Source organism: Malaclemys terrapin, chromosome 1, assembly GCF_027887155.1.
Source record: "Malaclemys terrapin pileata isolate rMalTer1 chromosome 1, rMalTer1.hap1, whole genome shotgun sequence".
In the NCBI taxonomy this organism is placed as follows: domain Eukaryota; kingdom Metazoa; phylum Chordata; order Testudines; family Emydidae; genus Malaclemys; species Malaclemys terrapin.
The window spans coordinates 314794450-314813906 of NC_071505.1; the positions used below are offsets into that span (position 1 = coordinate 314794450).

Below are 19457 nucleotides of genomic sequence, written 5' to 3' on the forward strand. Positions count from 1 at the left end.
GCGCTGTCTGTCATGTCAAAACGCCATGCTGTTATCAGATGGACACTCAGTGTGTCTGCTGCTTGGGTGAGTTGCACATCCCTCAGAAATGCGCTCACTGCAGCATACTAAAGGCTCAAGCTCAGAGGGACAAGGATCTGTGCCTCAAGCTCATTTTAATGGAGAAGTCTCTGCACCCAGCTTCAGACCCCAGCCAGCAGACTACCTCTGGAAAAATATCTCCAGAGACTTTACCTTCTTCTCAGAGGAAGGCTCATTCCTCATTGATTTTTTTTTTTTTTTTTTAATGAGGAAACAAGCAGCGATTTCTCACAGAGAACCAACCAAAAAGAAGCGATCTCCAGCTCGGTCTCTTTCCTTGATATCAACCGCACCACGGCTAAGTACCTATGAAGCACTGGGATCCTCCAGCACTGCCTGCACAGTGGCCTTTGCCAATCCCCAGCGCTCCTGTGCGGAGTCGAGAGGCAAAAGCAAGCCTATCTCCTGCGCTGCACTACCGTCGACACTGCTGAAGATGGCACCAAGACCTCCAACACAGGCTATGCCTGCTCCATCAGCTTCCTCAGCACTGACTGCATCAACAATGACGCCATTGATACCAGCAACTCTACTGCCAAAGCCATCAGAACAGTCGACTGCATTACCGAAACTGTTGGCACCAAGATCTTCAGCGCTGAAGCCATGGCACCATGCCACTTCTTTCATCAGAAAGACCTATTCGTATTGTGATGCCAGACAGCAGTTTTTGGCACCAACGGCTCCGTGGTGCAGGCAGTACTGAAACAACCCATCTGTTCAATAGTCCCTCCACTTTCCAGCACACAGGAAGAAGATAGTTTTTTTCCACACACCACTCCTCACCTGTACAACCGGACCCAACCCCTGGACCTCTGTGATCGAGGTCTCATTATAGGCAAGACATAGAGCTATGGTATGGGCACTTGTGTGGGGAATGGCATGGGTGAGGCCATCCACAATGCCTTACTGGGACCCCTGGGCCGCCTATAGAAGGCAGTACAGCAGGCTCCCAGGCCCTATAGGAAGGGGATTAGGTTGCCCCCACCACCCTCGATGCCTGCAATGTCAGAGTCCCACGAGGAAATCCTCATCAGGAGGAGAGCATAGAGCAAGACACCATGCCACCTACTAACAATTCCTCCTCAGATGAGACCATAATGTCTTCACCTCCTACAGCCACTGCCGCCTTTAAGCAATTTCAAAAGCTTTTTAAATGTGTGGCTGATGGATTAGAGAACTTTCTTGAGGAAGTCCCAGAGGCCCAACATAAACTGCGGACATCCTACAAGCCTCTTCAACTTCCAAAATAGCGCCCCCATTTAATGATGCTCTAATGGAGCCTGCAAAAACAGATGCCAGCTACCATACCACCTATCTGCAAGAGGGCTGACAAAATGTATTATGTCCGCTCTAAAGGTATGGACCTCCTTTTTTCCCATCCTGCACCAAATTTACTCGTCAATTCTGTCAACCCGCATGATAGACAGCAACAGTACAGATTGACACCCATCGACAAAGAGTGGAAATGGATAGACCTTTTTGGTCACAAGATCTGTTCTTCATCAGCCCTATAATTCCAGTTCGTCAACTATGTGGCATTACAAGCAAAATATGATCACTGCAACTATTCAAAATTCATGGACTTTATTAATATTCCGGAGGACAAAAAGGGATCACTTGTGTCTGAAGACCAGCTTGTGGCTAGAACTACCTTACTGGCATCTTTAATGTGGTCAAAATAGCAGGAAGTTCCATGGCTACCACCTTGGTCATGTACCATGCATCCAGGCTGCATTCCTTGGGATTTTCCAGGAGATACAGTCCACGGTGGAGGACTTTCCGTTCAACAGACAGAAACTTTTCACCGCCAAGATGGACCAAGTCCTCCACATGATGAAGGACTCAGGAGTGACCCTCTGTCCACTGGGGATTTATACGCCTGCCATGAAGAAGACAAACCAGATATCAGGCTTACCAGCACAACAGGTATGTCTCATATACCCAACATCAGTGGCAGTCCAAGCCACAGAGATGCCGACCACCACCACCATCAACATCTCAATCTTTCTCCTCGAAGCAACAATTTTGAGGGCTTGGTTGAGGGTCTGAATGACCTCCCCCGCACTACAGTGCTAATGACACCATCCATCTTCCATTTCAGATACTGTCTGACTCCCTTTTATTTGGCATGGTCTTCCATCACCACCACCAAGTGGGCCCTAGAAATAGAATCATAGAATATTAGGGTTGGGAGAGACCTCAGGAGGTCATATAGTCCAATCCCCTGCTCAAATACACATGGGCTAGTTGATTCCCTTTACTTCCATCTTTCCCACCCAACCCCCCTCTGTGTCCCTCTTCGGGGCCCCTTCTCACAAGCACCTTGTATGACAAGAAGTAAACCATCTTCTACATTTAGGTTCCGTGGAACAAGTTCCTCCACTACACAAGGTGAATGGTTTCTTCTCCCATTACTACTTAACCCAAAAGAAAAATGGAGGATGGAGACCCATGCTAGATCTCACAAACCTCAACAAGTTCATGAGGGTTCAACCGTTCAGGATGATTATACCAACACTGGAACTCCGCTCACAGGAGGTTCATCAGGTTTATCCTGGGAACGGACCGTTTTTAATATAAGGTCCTACCTTTCAGCCTTTCCACAGCACCACAAGTTTTCTTCAAAATTCTTGTAGTAGTAGCGGCTCACTTGCGCAAGCAAGGGGTCATAATATTCCCCTACCTAGACTACTGTTTACTAAAAGCTCCCACCCTGGCAGATGCTGTCGACAGTACTTACAGGGCGATTGCCCTTTTCCAGAATCTGGGGTTACAGATAAAGTCAATTTTTGTGTGTAAAACCCATTCACCAGCTAGACTTCATCAAGGCCCATCTCAACTCCCTGGAAGCCAAAGTGTCATTACCAACCAACAGGTTTATTACTGTGACCAACCTCATCTCTTCAGTAATGAACAGTCAAAACATATCAGCACGCACCTGCCTTCAACTCTTAGGCTACATGGCTGCAACCACCTTTGTGGTACGACATGTGCAGCTCCACATGCGCTGTCTTTAAGGCTGGCTCAGAACCGTCTTCATGCCACACAAACATGGCCTAAACAGACATCTTACGATGCCAACCAAAGTCAAAGATGCTTTACAGTGGTGGACACAACCCAACAATGTCCCCATCTTTTCCAATTTAACTAATTCCCCATGTGGGACCGTATCAAATGCCTTACTGAAATGGAGGTAAATTAGATCCACTGTGTTTCCTTTATCTAAAAAATCTGTTCCCTTCTCAAAGAGGGAGATCAGGTTGGTTTGGCATGATCTATCTTTTGTAAAACCATGTTATATTTTGTCCCAGTTACCATTGACCTCAATTTCCTTAACTACTTTTTCCTCGGGATCCACCCTCTGATACTCACTCCTTGATAGGCTGGGGAGCTCATCTGCAACACCATACAATTCAGGGCAGGTGGTCTCCCTCCAAAATAATAGTTACACATAAATCTATTAGAACTCCACGCAGTTCGCAATGTGCCTCCACTTTCTGCCTTTGATAAGAAACAAGACTATATGAGTAAAGACCGACAACATTGCTTGCATGTTTTATATAAATTGACAGGGAGGAGCCCAATCCCGATCCCACTCCCTATGCATTGAAGGCATGTAACTGTGAAATTGGTGTATCTGACACAATATCAATTTCTCAGCCTCCTACCTGCCAGGCTGTCAGAACATTAGAGTGGATACATTAAGCAGGGAATTTTCTCACAGTCATGAATGGGAACTAAACAACGTCCTGCAGAACATATTTCAACAGTGGAGACCCCCATCAATAGACCTCTTTGCAACACTGCAGATCTACAAGTGCCCACAGTTCTGCTCGAGAACAGTTCTGGGACCCCAGTCACTGGGGGATGCATTCCTCCTCAAATGGGAAGTGCCATTTCTATATGCGATCCCATCGATACCATATTATTGAGGGTAGTAAACAAGATATGAATGGACAAAGCGAAAGTCATACTGATAGCCCCAACATGGCCCAGACAGATTAGGTATTCTTACCTGCTGCGGATGGCACTATGTGCACCACGCACTCTCCCACTCCAGCCGGACCTTCTGTCAAAGAATGATTGGCAGGTCCACCATCTGAACCTGGAAATACTTCACCTGAAGGCATGGCTCCTACATGGTTCCATCATGACAAACTATCCTGTTCAGTAATACTTGTTTAACCTGTTCCAAACGGTAGGAGGGCAGCCATGCACCAGATTTACCTTCAAAAATGGAAGAGGTTCGCTATATGGTGCCAAGCCAAGCAAGTCAATTTCCACACCTCTGCCCTTGATATTGGACTACATCTTGGAGTTAAAAAACTTGGAACTATCCACTAGTTCGATCAAAGTCCATCTTGCAACTATTAACGCCTTCCATCACAAGATTGATGGGATGTCATTGTTTGTGCACCCGATTATGAAATGCTTTGTTATGGACATACAGGACGTTTACCCTGAAGTACGTGCACCTACACTGCCGTGGGACTTAAACCTGGTATAATGCTGCCTCACTGGGGACCCATTCGAACCCTTAGAGACATGCTATCTGATACATCTGTCAATGAAGGTAGCATTTTTAGTAGCCATTACATTGGCCTGCCATGTGGGTGAGTTAGGGGCTCTCATGGCTCACCCAACTTCTACCACTTTTTTTTCTCCAAGGACAAGGAGAACCACATCTGAGGTTTATACCTAAAATATCTTCATCCTTCCACATAAATCAACCAATCCACCCCTGTATTCTTTCCCAAACCTCACAAGAGCACATAGGACTCAGGACGACATACCCAGGGCATTAGACTCACACTAGAGTTCTACCTCAATAGAACTAAGCCTTTCAGAAAATCCCCAAGGCTGTTTGTCTCCATTACCAAATGCTCTAAACACTATGCAGTCACCCAGAGCTCAAGATTGAATGCACTACTAGAGCTAACAGTGCTGTCTTCACTCACTCATGCAACTCTCAAGCCCCTTCCATCTAATGTGGGGCACTGCTCTACAGTCACCTGAATTTGAGCACTCATAGGGACATCACTCAAAGAAGAAGAGACGGTTACTCACCCTGTGTGGTAACTGAGGTTCTTCGAGATGTGTCCCCCTGTGGGTACTCCACTATCCACCCTCCTCCCCTCTACTTTGGAGTTCAAATTCCGGACTCTACAGTAGAGAAGGAACTGAGGGGGCCGGGTTGCTGCGAGACGGGTACTGCACATGCATGACCTGGACGGGCACTGCTGCTGAAATTCTCCGATCAAATGCGCAGGGATGCACCAACACCTGAAGTGGAGCACCCACAGGGGCATGCATCTCGAAGAACCTCAGTCACTGCACAGGGTGAGTAACCTCTTCTTGCTGAAGGGAACCTGTCTCTTGAAATTGCAGTACAGCCAAGTCCATTACTTTTCTGTGACTTCTGTAGGTTTTGTTTTTTATATACATTGTAAAAATGATTTTTTTTCAGATTATCACTGTGAGAAACTAAAATTACCACGAGCCTCCAGTAAATTTAATGAGGCCTTAAGTAGTCTTTGAAAGCTGTCATGTTTGCCTAATTAAGTGTAAATTATTCATAGTGCTATGTGACTCACAAGTCATTGCTACAGCTACATTTTAGTCACTGGTATTTTTAGTAAAAGTCATGGACAGGTCACGGGCAGTAAACAAAAATTCATGGCCGTGACCTGTCCATGACTTTTGCTATATACTCCTGACTAAAACTTGGAGAGTGTGTGTGTGCGTGGGGGGGTATGGTTCAGGGGGTGCCATGGGTATTCAGGGGGAGAACATAGGTACTGGGAGGAGGGGTTGCCTGGACTGGGGCAGGTTCCCTACACGGCTCTGGGAAGGGGCGACCTCCAGCTCCTAGCTCTGTGTGCTGCCTCTGCTCCATCCCAAGCCCCAGTTCTGCAACTCCCATTGGCTGGGGACCACAGCCAATGGGAGCTGCAGGGGTGGTGTCTGCGGGTGGAGGCAGCACGTGGAGCTAGAAGCTGAGGGAGGGGAGTTCCTGTCGCCCTTCCGGGGAGCCCCACCAGGTAAGCATCGCCCTGCACCCCAATTCCCAGCACTGAGCCCTCCCACCCCCAAACTCCTGCTGCTGGAGGTGGGGTGGGGGCCGAGAGCAGCCAGTGCGACTGCCCAGGGGCTGTCCAAGCTACTCGGGTGGTTCCCGGGCCAGCCACATGGATTTCTGCAGAAGTCTCAGAGGTCATGGAAAGTCACAGAATCCATGACCTCCGGGAGCCTTAGTCATTGCTAATAACTGGATTGCCAGGAAGAGTTGGATTACTCTGTGTTATTGCCGGTTAATTGATTGTTACTGAAGTAAATACACTAAACACTATATAGAGCTCCTTTAAAGTTCTTAATTTATATTTTCAGGTAACACAGCAAGATGTAAGGAAAGAAAATCCTCTGCAGTTTAAGTTCAGGGCTAAGTTTTTTCCTGAGGATGTATCTGAGGAGTTAATTCAGGAAATAACTCAGAGACTGTTCTTCCTGCAAGTCAAAGAAGCCATTTTAAATGATGAAATCTATTGTCCACCAGAAACTGCAGTTCTACTGGCTTCCTATGCTGTCCAAGCCAAGTATGGAGATTACAATAAGGAGATTCATAAACTAGGCTACTTGGCCAATGACAGACTTCTCCCCCAGCGGTAAGTGGGAAACTGCAGCTGCTATATGGATGCTGCAGAATTGTAAACTTGCTAATAAAAATGTTCTTAGCTTTTAAAATCAGAGTATCAGTTTCTTCAATATTATAATTAATCTTTTCTTTAATGTTAAGCCATATGGTGGTGGTAGTTTTCTGAAGTGAGTTTTTGTTCCATTGGTAAAATTTAGGAGTAAAGGAGGAGATCATTTGGGCTTTGAGTAGTGAAGAGTAGGCATCAGAATTGTACAGTCCTTGTGAGAACTGAATTTTTTGCAACTCTTTACCTCTGTCTTAAGGTAACTGCACATACTTAGTCAAGCAACTTCCTCTCTGTTCCAATGAGTTAATATTAAAGCGGTTTATAATGCACGTTCCTACCTCTTCTCTGGAATCAATGCCTTCTGTGAATAAATATTGGAACCATCCAGTTTGCAAATCAATGTGGATTCCTTAATAGAGCTGGGCAAAATATTGTGAAAAGTTTATTTGCCAAAATATTAAGTTTTGGTAGACCTGGAACTACTAGTGAATTTGACATGAATGTGCCAAAAAATGTTGAAGGGGGACTAGACACCATTCAGAAAATGGTGGTGATGCCCTCCTTATAACTTTTAGCCCAATAGTTAGGGCACTCACCTGGGATGTAGGAGACCTGTGTTCAGCTCTCCCCGCTGCCTGATGTGGAGAAGGCATGTGAACGTGGGTCTCCTACATTGCAGGAGAGTGCTCTAGTCACTGAGCTATGGAATTTGCTAGCGTTGGTCTCTCTGCCTCTCCCGTTGAAGCTGCTTCACTTTCTAAAAATAATTAAGTAGTTCTTGAAGCAGCGACGTGAACTTGTCTCCCCCATCTTAGGTGAGTGCCTTAACCATCAGCCTACAGATATTCTTACCCTTTCCCTAGCCCAGTGACTATGTCTTGTTGTTCATATACTCCAGGGGGAATTCTGCTCCACTGCACATGCACAGAATTAGTCTCTCCTGCAGATTTCTTTGCTTCCCCACAGAAAAATTATTTTCTGACTGGGAAGCCAAGGGAAGCCACAAGAGCGGTCATGTGACCCTCCCCAGAAGTATGTTTTGGGTACCCAGGGCAGCCAGCAGAGAGGTAAATCACTGTGGGGCAGGGGTGGGACTGGGGAAGACCCAGCTGGTGGCTCTTACGCTTGTGCTGGGCTCAACTGCTAGTCCCGGCTGGGCTGGGGAGGACGGGACTTCCTCTTCCCCTGCACAGCATCTGGGGCTGGTCAGACCCACCCCCAGATTTCTCCCCCAGCTACAGGGTGCTCTGCAAACTTCCCTTCCCTCCACTCCCCCCCCCCTGCTTTCTGCACCCATCACTCCTCAGCTGCAGAGGGAGGGATCCCTGTACAGGGAGCTGCTCCCCCATCCACCTGACCCCCTGATACCCAGACTGTCCTGCTGAGCCTCATTCCCCTGCATTCAGAATCCCTTCCCAATAAGCCCCGCTCCCCCTGCACCTGGACCACCCTGACGAGCCACCCGGATCCCTTGCCCACTCCCCCAGTATCTGTACCCCGCCCCCCCACTGAGCCCCAACCACCTTCACCTGGACTCCCCTTCAGAGTCCCATTACTGTTGCACCCAGAACCTCCCAACAAGCTCCTGTGTATCCGGATCTCCCCACACACCCGGATCCCCCACTGAGCCTGCGCCCAGATTGCCCCACACAGAACCATCTCAACCCACACCTGGATCCCCCCATACTAAGCCCCTCTACACTTGGATCCTGCCTTGCTGAGCCTGTCCACACCTGGTGCACCTGGCATGGAGGGGCAGGGCCCTGGGGTGTTTCTGGGCCAGGTCTGGTCCTTGCGCTATGTCAGGGTGCAGCCTCACAGTTGAGTCCATGTCCTGGGGACTAGCTGCACAGTGATCTCCTACCTCTGTGTGGCCTGTGCTCCCCAATGCCATGGTGGAGCTTCCATATTTGACAAATAAAATTTGCAGAATTTTAAAATAGTGTGCAAATTTTTTTATTTTTATTTTTCTGGTGCAGAATGCCCTCAGGAGTACTTCATAGTGGCAACTTGTAGTTTATTCAGAATGACAATGTTTCATTCTCCTCAAAACAGATGTTTTTGATTCATCAAAATTTTCCAGTTTTTTTGATTGTTTGAGCTGAACAGAGTACTTGTTCTCATTTTTCAGAACTACCAGTGAACTGAAAAATCAATTATTTGCCTGACTCTATTCCTTATTTCACATTTATTTTTCATGTCTTGAAATTTTGGATTTATTCTGGTACTTCTTCCCCTTTTTTGTAAATTACGTTCAGTTACTTAACACTTTTATAAAAACCTATTTTTCCAAAGAAATGTAAAAGCTTTCTCATAAAAACACAAGGCTAGATAAAGTTTAACAATCTAAAAAAAGAGATGTTCTTCTCCTAGGATACTACCTGAAAACGTAGGGCCTGTTAAGATTGAGATTATAATATCGCTTCTGAGCATGACTATAGCATTGTGTTTTCCTGTACATATTAGCAATCAAAAAGTATTAGAACATGAATGCCCATAATCATAATATACAGTTATGCTAATGGTGTGTGTGTGTGTGTGGGGGGGGGGGGGGCACAGGCAGATTCTTACTACTTCTACCTAAAACAATGCAGTAAACAAGTGTGTACTTGGAGATAATGTTCCTGTTCATGCCACCAAATTGGAGGACAGGAGAGTGCTACAAGCTGTAAGGTGAATAAAAATCTGAGTTCAGTTTGCTAATCAACAAACAACCCAGGATTTATTTTCAGTTACATGTTTGTGTGACATTATCACGGGTACATGTGTTTCTCAATATCCCTCTACTCTGCCCGTTTTGTTCTCTTGAGCGGCCAGTTTCAAATGATATTTATATGAATTCTACTATTAAAATTTGTGGAAACTTTAAACTCTGTTAGAGCAAACAACAGAAGTATGGTATGAGAGGGCAGTGCAAAATGGGCCTGTGAAACAAAACCAAGCGTGTCTGCCTAATGTTAGGCTTTCTACTCTTTAATAAATAGTAGTTTCAACCTAGAAAATATGGAGCTACTAGGACTGCTCACTTACAAGATTTCAATGATTACCCAGGATATTTTTGGCCAGATTGGCACAGTCAAGGCATTTCATGCTGCTTCTCTGTATGTACTATAATGGGTTTCTCCAGATTTTGTGTTAAGTTCAAGGCCAGACTTAAGGATGATGACAAGGGACTGCTCGTCTCCCTGTACTTTTTAGACTCTTAAGCTATATAAACCATTTATGGCTTCAGATAATTTTAAAGGGCAAAACAAAACAAAAAACAAAAAAAATCCACTACCTATGTATGCCCCACTTACATTTTGAAAGGGTAGGGATAAGAAGGTTGTTGGAGAGCTGGAGGTCGTATGTTGAGAGGTAGTAAGTAGAAATATCAGACTGCTGCCATCTTAAATAGATTTGAAAAGTGTACACTTAAATAGGTGTGTGCACAATGCATCCAATTGTTCATCTCTTGACCTAATAAAAATATATTGTACCTGCTCAGAATTCAGTTTTCAAATGCTCCTATTTTCCAAAACAGTTTTTTTCCCCCAAAGAAGTAAAAGGATCTTTTTTAAGTAGCTAAAGTTGCTTTCAGTTTCCCATAATTCAAAATCATCTGGCTGGATTTTTCTTTAATTTTTACAAACAAATTTATTTTGGGGAAGAGATCACTGTGATGGAAACCTTGTGACCTAAACATGAAAGTCTAGTGTTGATGTCAGCATGTGAAAACCAGAAACTTAACAGAAAGTGTCTTGCAACCTTAATAAGAATGGCCAGGACTGGTGCTCACTATAGTAAGATGTTACTTAAATTGAAAGCTCTTTGGGACAGAGATAATCTTTTTTGTGTGTGTGCACGCGTGTGTGTGGTGCCTTGCACAATAGAGGCCTGGTGTGTATTTCAGTAGTCCCTAGGAGTTCCAGCACATACTTAGCTAACCATTTTAAATATTCTAATATTGAAAGCCTTTCTCAAAAAGAAAAGCAAGTTTAAGTATGTTAAAGTTTATTTTGTACAAGATTAAAGCTTGGACAAGCTTACTACTCAGACTTTAAAGTGTGGTCTCTTTTTTTGAAAAGTTACTATGATAATTGGATTGTTTGGTATCAGTTTTGTCTTTCAGCTCCAGCTGAAATATGCTTAATTTAAAATTCAGACATCCTGTTTATCTTAAGTTCAGATGTACTTTTTAACAGCCAGCACTGGAAACTCTGCCCTGGGTATGATGGTCAAGTTCTGTTCTATTCTAACTTCTGTATTGTCACCAGCAAGGGTCTGTACTTGAATTGTATTGCATTAATTAAATTATTGGTGTATAAGGCAAAACAGAATCCAGTTCACTCACCCATTGTTGAATGGTGCTAGAAAGAGATGGGGGTGGGGAAAGGTAGTAAATGTTACTTTTGTCAATAACTAGGAAGAGCTGGAACTCAATTGAGTTGATCTCTTAAGTAAGATCACTTCTGCACTCCCTCTTCTGACCAGTCACCCTTTAAAACAGTTTCTACAGAGATGTTAAAAAAGTTAGCTACATGGACTAAAAGTGAGATGAAAACTTTCCATGGTTTAACTTTAAGAAGACATACAAACAACTTTTAATCTTAGTAACTAACTAATATAATATAGTTCCTTATATTGTGCACTTGGTTTCTACTGTTGCTATACCAGGCCATGTTGCTGTGCTATGCTGATACGTTCTAACAGGTTGAAACTGTAGCTAACATGAACAAAACTGCTTATGACATTATTAGTTTAAATCCTGGAACCTATTCTTGTTTCTTTTGCAAGTACCCCCACATTCTCTTCCAGCTAACAGCAGAACTGGTGGTTTAGTTCTAGGAATAAACTGAAAAGTTTGGGTGTATTTGTGGGTGTATAGAAGTTATTTAATTCGTGCTACAAGAGTTGGAAAGTTTTCTGTGATTCTGTATTTTGTCTAGTTCATTTTCAAACATAGTATCATTATCCTACAGATTTAAATTGCTGAAGCTATGAATTAAAATTATGCATTAATGTGTTTGAGTAGGTATTGGCTTGTGTCACAGTGAAAGTTTAAAAGCGATTGTTAAAACTGAAACTGTAGTGGTTTTTTCCCTTCAAATGATTTATTTCACGCTTTTAGACATCTTGGAGTACTTTATAAAATTTGATTTTCAAAGTGTTTATTAATGAAAATGCCAGTTAAATATTTTACCTGAATCTGTTCAACTTTTTTATTTGGCATAACTATTATGTATTTGTTATAAGCTCTATACCTGAACTTATTTGTGTATTTTATGGATCAGATCATTTATCAGTTTCATTTCATAGCAGCCTCTTTTATTGACAGTGTTCTAGAACAGCACAAACTGACAAAAGAACAGTGGGAAGAAAGAATACAGAACTGGCATGAAGAACACAGAGGGATGTTAAGGTAATTATGCAGAAATTGTCCCATGTAGCTTAAGTTTTGTGTGTGTGTGTGTGGGGGGGGGGTTATTTCAAATTATTTTGGTTTTAACACTACCTTTTTTTTCCCCCTATCCAGGTCAGACAGGAAGGATGGCCTAGTGGATAGGGCACTAGACTTGGGTGTGTGATGTTGAGCAAGTTAGTTATCTACCCTGTGCCTCCATTCCCCATCTGTAAAATGGATGTAATACTTCCCTAGCTCACAGTGGTGTTTGAGAATAAAATTTAATTATTGTGAGGAACTCGATACTATGGTGATGGCAGCTGTATAAATATCCGGATAGAATTCCAGGTGAATTCCTCAAGAGGAATTAAATAAAATTATTAACTTGAAGTGTCAAATTTAGGCATTCTTTAGTTTCTCCACTCATATACATCATTTATTTTTCGTTTCTTAGTTACGCTATTTTCTCTCGTCAGGGAAGATTCTATGATGGAATACCTCAAGATTGCACAAGATCTGGAAATGTATGGAGTCAACTACTTTGAAATAAAGAATAAAAAGGGTACTGAATTGTGGCTAGGTGTTGATGCTTTGGGTCTGAATATTTATGAGCACGATGACAAGTAAGTTGTTTTTATTATGTGTATTATTATAATAGTGTCCCAACAGAGATTAGGGCCCCATTGTGCTAGGCAGTGTACATACATGTAATAAGAGACAATTTTGTCCCAAATATGTTGCAGACTAAATAACACGAGAAAGAAAGTGGAAGAAAAGCTCACTTGTGGAGGTTTTTTGAATTCCTCTCAAATTAAAGGGAAATTTACTCCCCTTTTGTGGGTTTCAATTTGGACTTCCACATTTTGAAGATGAGTGGCTTACAAAGGTTTTTTTGTTTTGTTTTGTTTTTTTTTTGTATGGATGCTCTCTGTGCTCTTGGCTTCAGTGAGAGTAAGAACAACAACAATATCCTGTTAGCATGGCAAAAGTGGAAGTACTCTTTTAAAATGGGAAGCATTTTATTTGTAATAGCTACAATTAGAAGAAGAGCTTATAGAACAAAGCTGCGCTGATATAGAGTAATTTTTTTTTATTTTTCAAAGAAAACTGTTAATAGATTGAAACCTCTTGTTCTGTTTAGGAGGTTGGAAAAACTTCCTGTCCACCCATTCCTCCTTTGTTCTCTTTCCCCATCATTTCAGATAAAGAAAGAATATATAATAAAGCAACTCTTAAGAATCACGATACTAGCGAACAAAGTCATCATGAATTTTCTAAGTTAAACATTGTGAGCTCAACATCAGATAGCCAATACCATCTACATTCAAAATACCTGCCTTCAAACTAATAAATGTAGTCCCTGAGAGTATCCCTGGCAAACCTATATTGCCATTAGTTGGCATTGTAGCTTCTAAGAGTTGGAGGAAATATTCATTTAGGGTGTTGAAATAGAAAGAAATACCTCTTTCTGATGTCCTGAAATACATCTTCAGTTGCTAACTGCTGCTAGTGTTTGTAATTGTGATACTGTAATGTAAATGGAAAAGACTTCTAGTCCAATTGAGAAAAATATTCATCATTGATGTAATGTAATGCACAACATATTCCAACTATTTCTGGTAACAATTATATCCGAATGTTTAACTGAAAACAATGCAGGGGATGAAGTTTAAATTGAGTTATGGGAATCAGTGTAGCAACTCAAATTGCACAATTAACTTTAATCAAAATGCAAAATTACTAAAGGAAGATGATTTAACTTGTCTTTGTTATAGTGACAGACTTTTCAGTGTTTCTTTTGCGAAAACAGTCACTCATTTTATAAAAAGTATACTTCTAATTGTTTATAAAGGGTCAATAAATTATTGATTTTTTTTGTACCAGGCTTATAACATGAATAGTATGTGTTAAAGATTAAAGGATATGAGCACATGAGTAGAAGGTGCTATAGTTAGTTATAAGGAAACTTTGGATTCCCTACACTGTATAACTATCTGTAACAATTAAACATTACACCTCTACCTCGATATAATCCTGTCCTCGGGAGCCAAAAAATCTTACTGCGTTATAGGTGAAACCGCGTTATATCGAACTTGCTTTAATCCTCCGGAGTGCGCAGCCCCGCCCCCACGGAGCACTGCTCTAGCGCGTTATATCAGAATTCGTGTTATATCGGGTCGCGTTATATCTGGGTAGAGGTGTAATTAAAACATCTGTTAACTATTTGTCATTCCTTCATTAACTGGTTGGTAATGTAACCATAACATACAAAGTGTGACTGAAAAAACTATACAAAGTTAATAAAGATGGATTTAAATATTTGGTGGAAATACATATATTTGTGCCTTTGATTAAAAAATAGTTTTTTGGTTTTGTTTTGTTTTTTGAAGGTTGACACCCAAGATTGGTTTCCCTTGGAGTGAAATCAGAAACATCTCATTTAATGACAAAAAGTTTGTCATAAAGCCAATTGACAAAAAGGCCCCTGTAAGTAAAGTCTGGATATTTTTCTTTATGTATGAGGATTTTAAATATGATCTAACTTGCTCTGACACTTTTGCGTAAGTGATAGCCCTTTTCTGCTGTGTAAAATGGCACCAAGGGCCTCTCTTAATTACTTAGACTTCTCAGTTGTGGATAACTGGTAATCAAAAAGAAATGTTCATTTTAAATTATATAGAGAGAATATGCTATTTTTATCTTGTTCTTGTATTAGCCACATTTTGGATGTTGTTTGGATGATTTTTGGATATTTTTTCACTAATACATTTACTAGTGCAGGTTGGACAGCTGCTGTACCATATCCCTTAAAGTTACATATCTGCATTTTCCCAGTTTTCTTACAACTTTTTGCTGCTCTCCACCACTGCAGCATCTTCCTTCTGAAGTATAGGTTGGGGCACAAAATGAAACTTCATGAATTAGCCAAAATATTTTAAAGTAAACAATAAATATTCTCCCACTGTTTTCATAACATTGATAGTTTTTTCAGCTGGTAGTCCTGTAGATCAGTGGTTCCCAAACTTCTTACTAAGGTGACCCATGAACTGCTTTTTTTTAAGTGTGTGTGTGTGTGTGTGTGTGTGAGAGAGAGAGAGAGAGAGAGAGAGAGATTCATCCAGGGTCCAAATTTGGGGGTTGGGGTTCCAAAATCATAGGCCAGCATCCTTCTTCTTGTCCCTCTGAAGGGGCACCACAACCCTAATCCCAGCCCAGTGCAGAGGGGAGGCCCATGGGGTTTGAGTTGGAAAGCAGGCCCACCCGCCCTCACTTCACAGTGGAGGGGTGGCTGGGCCAAACGAGTGGCGCTGTGATCCTGTAGACCAGGTTGCAATGGCCGGACAGGAGCTTCCATTGTAGGGTGAATGCGGAGTAGGATCACTTCCCCCTCGTCCCCTGGGTCTCCTTTCCATGCCAGGCCCATGACCCATTTTACAATCTTCCTTCAACTCACTTGTGGGGATTGGGAGCCATCATTTGGGGAATACTGCTGTAGATTTCTACCATTGCACTGGCCAGAGATAAAATGTCAAGATTGCGGTAAAATTATATGTAATCTTACAAACCCAAACATATAATGTATTGATTTTAGCTTACAGTCTAAAAATCTAGAATTTAAGAGCTGCACTTTAATTAACCTTAAAATATTTTGTTGCTAGGATTTTGTTTTTTATGCACCTCGTCTGAGAATTAATAAGCGGATTTTGGCACTGTGCATGGGAAATCATGAACTGTACATGAGGAGGAGAAAGCCTGATACAATTGAAGTGCAACAGATGAAGGCCCAGGCTAGAGAGGAGAAACATCAGAAACAGTTGGAAAGGTATGACATTAACAATCTTCTGCGAACCAGAATAAAATACATCGAAAGCATTTTGCAAGAACATGGCCATGGAATCACAAAGTACCTGGGGTCCCAGAAGGCAAAACTCTACCTTTCCACTTCTGAATATGTAAATTAGATCATGGATTGGTATGGGTCATCTGGCTTGAATAGAAATCCTTGTCTTCGTCAAGTAGTGTTTCTATGAGTGCTCCACTCTCCGTGTGCTTGCACCTCAGACAGTAGATTTTAGGGTATGCTGAGGGTGTGCCTGATTCTCCTGGGTTTAAAAGTTGCCTTTCGTGCTGAGAGGCTGTCCCAATCAGTGTGTCCATTGCCTTGGGGAGTCACGTGTTCTCCAAAAGTGTAATTTCTGCCTGAAATTAAACTTGAGGGCCAGAAAGAACCAGAAACTTAAACTATGTCTCCCTATGATGGAGGGTTCGCTCCAGCCAGCTTCTGACCCCAGCCAGTGTCCACCCCCCCGTACAATGGTCTTCGAACAGGTTAATCACTTAAACCTCCTCGGTACAGCACGCCTCTAGAGCATTGAAGAGGAAATCTTTGGGATCCTCTCAAAAAGACTCTAGAAAGTGGTCTTCAAGTCTTCTGAATAGAGCATCCACCTCAAAGAGATGGTCTCAGATTCAGACACTCATTTTGGCACCTACTGATTTCTGACGAGGCTGCAGGTTCGTCAGGTACTGTGACCACCAGCAAGCATAAGGTCACTAAGGGTTCCAGCTCAGGAAGATCAGTACCATCAGGTGATAGGAGTGGCCGAGAGAAGATGATCAGCTCTTCTAAATTGGTACTGACAGAGTCTACTAGAACCTCAGTACCCAGCACTTCAGCTCCACAAAAGACCAGACCGACACCTACTGGTCATTCATCGGAGAGCATGAGACCTTTGATACTGTTGGTGCCTTCTGCCACAGTTACCTCTGCCCAACTTGCAGTACCGAAGAGCGTATGGTACCGATGAGGCAAGAGTTTTGATTTTCTTGGGAGTTGGTAGTAACAAACACTCAAATCTCCCCTGTTTGGCACCAACCCATTCTCGGTACCAACCACTTCTCATTCCCAGAGATTTGCCCGTTACCAATGGAGTTTATGCCTATCTCTACCAAGTGAGGAGGAAGATGATGAAGAGGATGGGGACTTCTAATCATTTTCTCACATTTCTGGCTGGGGCTTTCCTGTCCATTGTCAAGGAACTTTCTATCCTGAAACCTCTAAGGTGTTGGACTATCCTCATGAGAGATGCGCTCCGCCATGCTGGTATGGACACACTTGGGTGCCTACAGCCATGCCTTATGTACCACCTCAGTAGCCATACTGTGACCCTAGAACCTATACAGGAATTCTCCAGAGCCCCTAGCTTTTCTTGTCAGGAGAAGAGCAGACAGTTCCCACCAGCCTCTCTGTCTAAGGTTCCTGATCACAAGAGGGGATCTTTGAGGGGCAGGAAGCAAGATTGGACAAATAGATTGCCCCTACAACTCATATCTCTTCCTCCCCTCAGATGAAGCTGTCATGCCTTCTCCATCGTCCTTGGTTGATGATTTTAAACAGTTTCAGGACCTTTTTAAAAGGATAGTGGACCACTTGCAAATTCCACTGGTGGAGGTTAAGGAGTTCCACATAAATTACGTGATATTCTGCATACTTCATCTACCCACATTGCATTACCTGTTAGTGAGGCCTTGTTAGACCCTGCAAAAATAATTGGGCATACCCTAACCACAGTACCATCCACCCATAAGAGGGCAGACAAAAAATTGTTCCCTCCAAGGCCTCTGAATTTTTATTTTTTGCACCCATCTCCCAACTCTCTTGTGGTGGATGCTGTGAATAAACATGGCTGACAGCACCAGGCTAAATTGACTCTGTATGATAAAGATTTAACACATCTTGATTTATTTGGCTGTAAGTTATACACATCGGCTACCTTACAATTTAGAATTGCCCATTATCAAATCCTCATGGTGAAATACAGCCATACTAACCATTCAAAGTTTAAATGCCTTTATTGAGCATCTTCCAACAAACCAGAAGAAGCAATTCCAGGTGATCATCACAGAGAGCCAACTGCGCTTTAGAGCCACCTTGTGCTCTCTGGAAATTTACACCCCTAGACAAAAAAGAAAGTTCAGTAGGTCCCAGATGGCAGAGAGATCTGATCCCTCCCAGAATCATTATGAACCTGAACGTAAGGGACAGTGGTTCCAGAAAAGAGACCAACAGCTTCTCAGGCATCGACTTCACAACCCACAATTTCGAAACACCAGATTTGACTGATTAAATCATAAGAACTGCCATACTGAGTCAGACCAGTGGTCCATCTAGCCCAGTGTCCTGTCTTCTGACAGTGGCCGATGCCAGGTGCTTCAGAGAGAATGAACAGGGCAGGTAATCATCAAGTTAGGGGAAACCCATGTTAGTGACAAGTGACTTTGCAAGAGCTTCAGGCCGTGGACCAAAAAGGAGCAGGGCATTTGTCTCCAAGTGCTCCTTATGAAGTCAACCCTTGCATTGGCCTCAGAGCTGACTAGATTGGACTCTGCTCCTAGCACTGTGGCCTCGGTGCGCAGCATGCCACTGGCACTGGTCTCAGACTGGCGCCGATACTCATCCTTGGTACTGGCTAAAAGGCAAAGAAAGGCTGGGAGGGGACATTCTCCTATGTCCCCTAAATGGAAGGAGAGAGCCGGAGGAGACCAAAGACCCACATAGGGCAGCTCTTCCCCTCTGGACAGAGGTCGGGCCCCGACTCCCGCTGAGCAGTTGAGCCCACTTCAAGACCCGCCTCCCACCTCGGGAAGCAGCAGAGGCACTTGACACCTGGTGGTACCATCCATACCTGAGGCCTTTCAGGCCGCTAAGGACATTCTGTCCCTGCCAGGCCAGTGAGGTGCCCCGTTCCAGGGGTAAACCTGCATTGGGACCCTTTCAATGGTCCCCATCAGTGCAGCACTGCTCCACGCCGCAGGAGTTGCCCCTTCAGTACACGCCTGAACGTCGCCACCAGCCCCCGGACACGGGTTGGCTTGCCTGCCAGAGTTCCCGGCGTCAGTCCCTGGACTCCAGGCAGGGTTCCTCGGGCTTGAGGCATCGATGGTCAGTGGGCTGGCACAGACCTGCAGAGGCATGGCACCAATCCACAGAGTCCCGGTGCCAGAAATACCTGAGCTGCTCTTCCAACTCACGGCACCACTCCGGAGGGTTGACAGGCCAGTCTCCTTCTCCAGAACGCCAGTATGGTTAATCTACGGTCTCCGACACGTCGGTCTACGCACTACCAGTCAACGGAGCGGCATCACTCACTACATGTAAGGCATCTATCGCCAGGGTACCATCAGTGATCCACCAAACGCTGCCGCCGGTCACAGATCGTGGCACCAAAAGCCATCACCCTCGTACAGATCCCCAATGGAGGTCCAGGGCCAGAGCTGACAGGATTGGGGTA

General features: G+C 43.6%; 1 protein-coding gene across 1 annotated transcript in view; it reads left to right on the forward strand.

Annotated features, from left to right (window-relative positions):
* Positions 1 to 19457, forward strand: part of RDX (radixin) — a 95595-nt gene that overhangs the window by 53754 nt on the left and 22384 nt on the right. The window contains exons 5-9 of the mRNA XM_054015513.1: positions 6469 to 6743; positions 12100 to 12183; positions 12642 to 12788; positions 14556 to 14652; positions 15825 to 15988. Coding sequence (XP_053871488.1) covers positions 6469 to 6743; positions 12100 to 12183; positions 12642 to 12788; positions 14556 to 14652; positions 15825 to 15988 — 767 coding nt within the window. The remainder of the gene's footprint in view (positions 1 to 6468; positions 6744 to 12099; positions 12184 to 12641; positions 12789 to 14555; positions 14653 to 15824; positions 15989 to 19457) is intronic.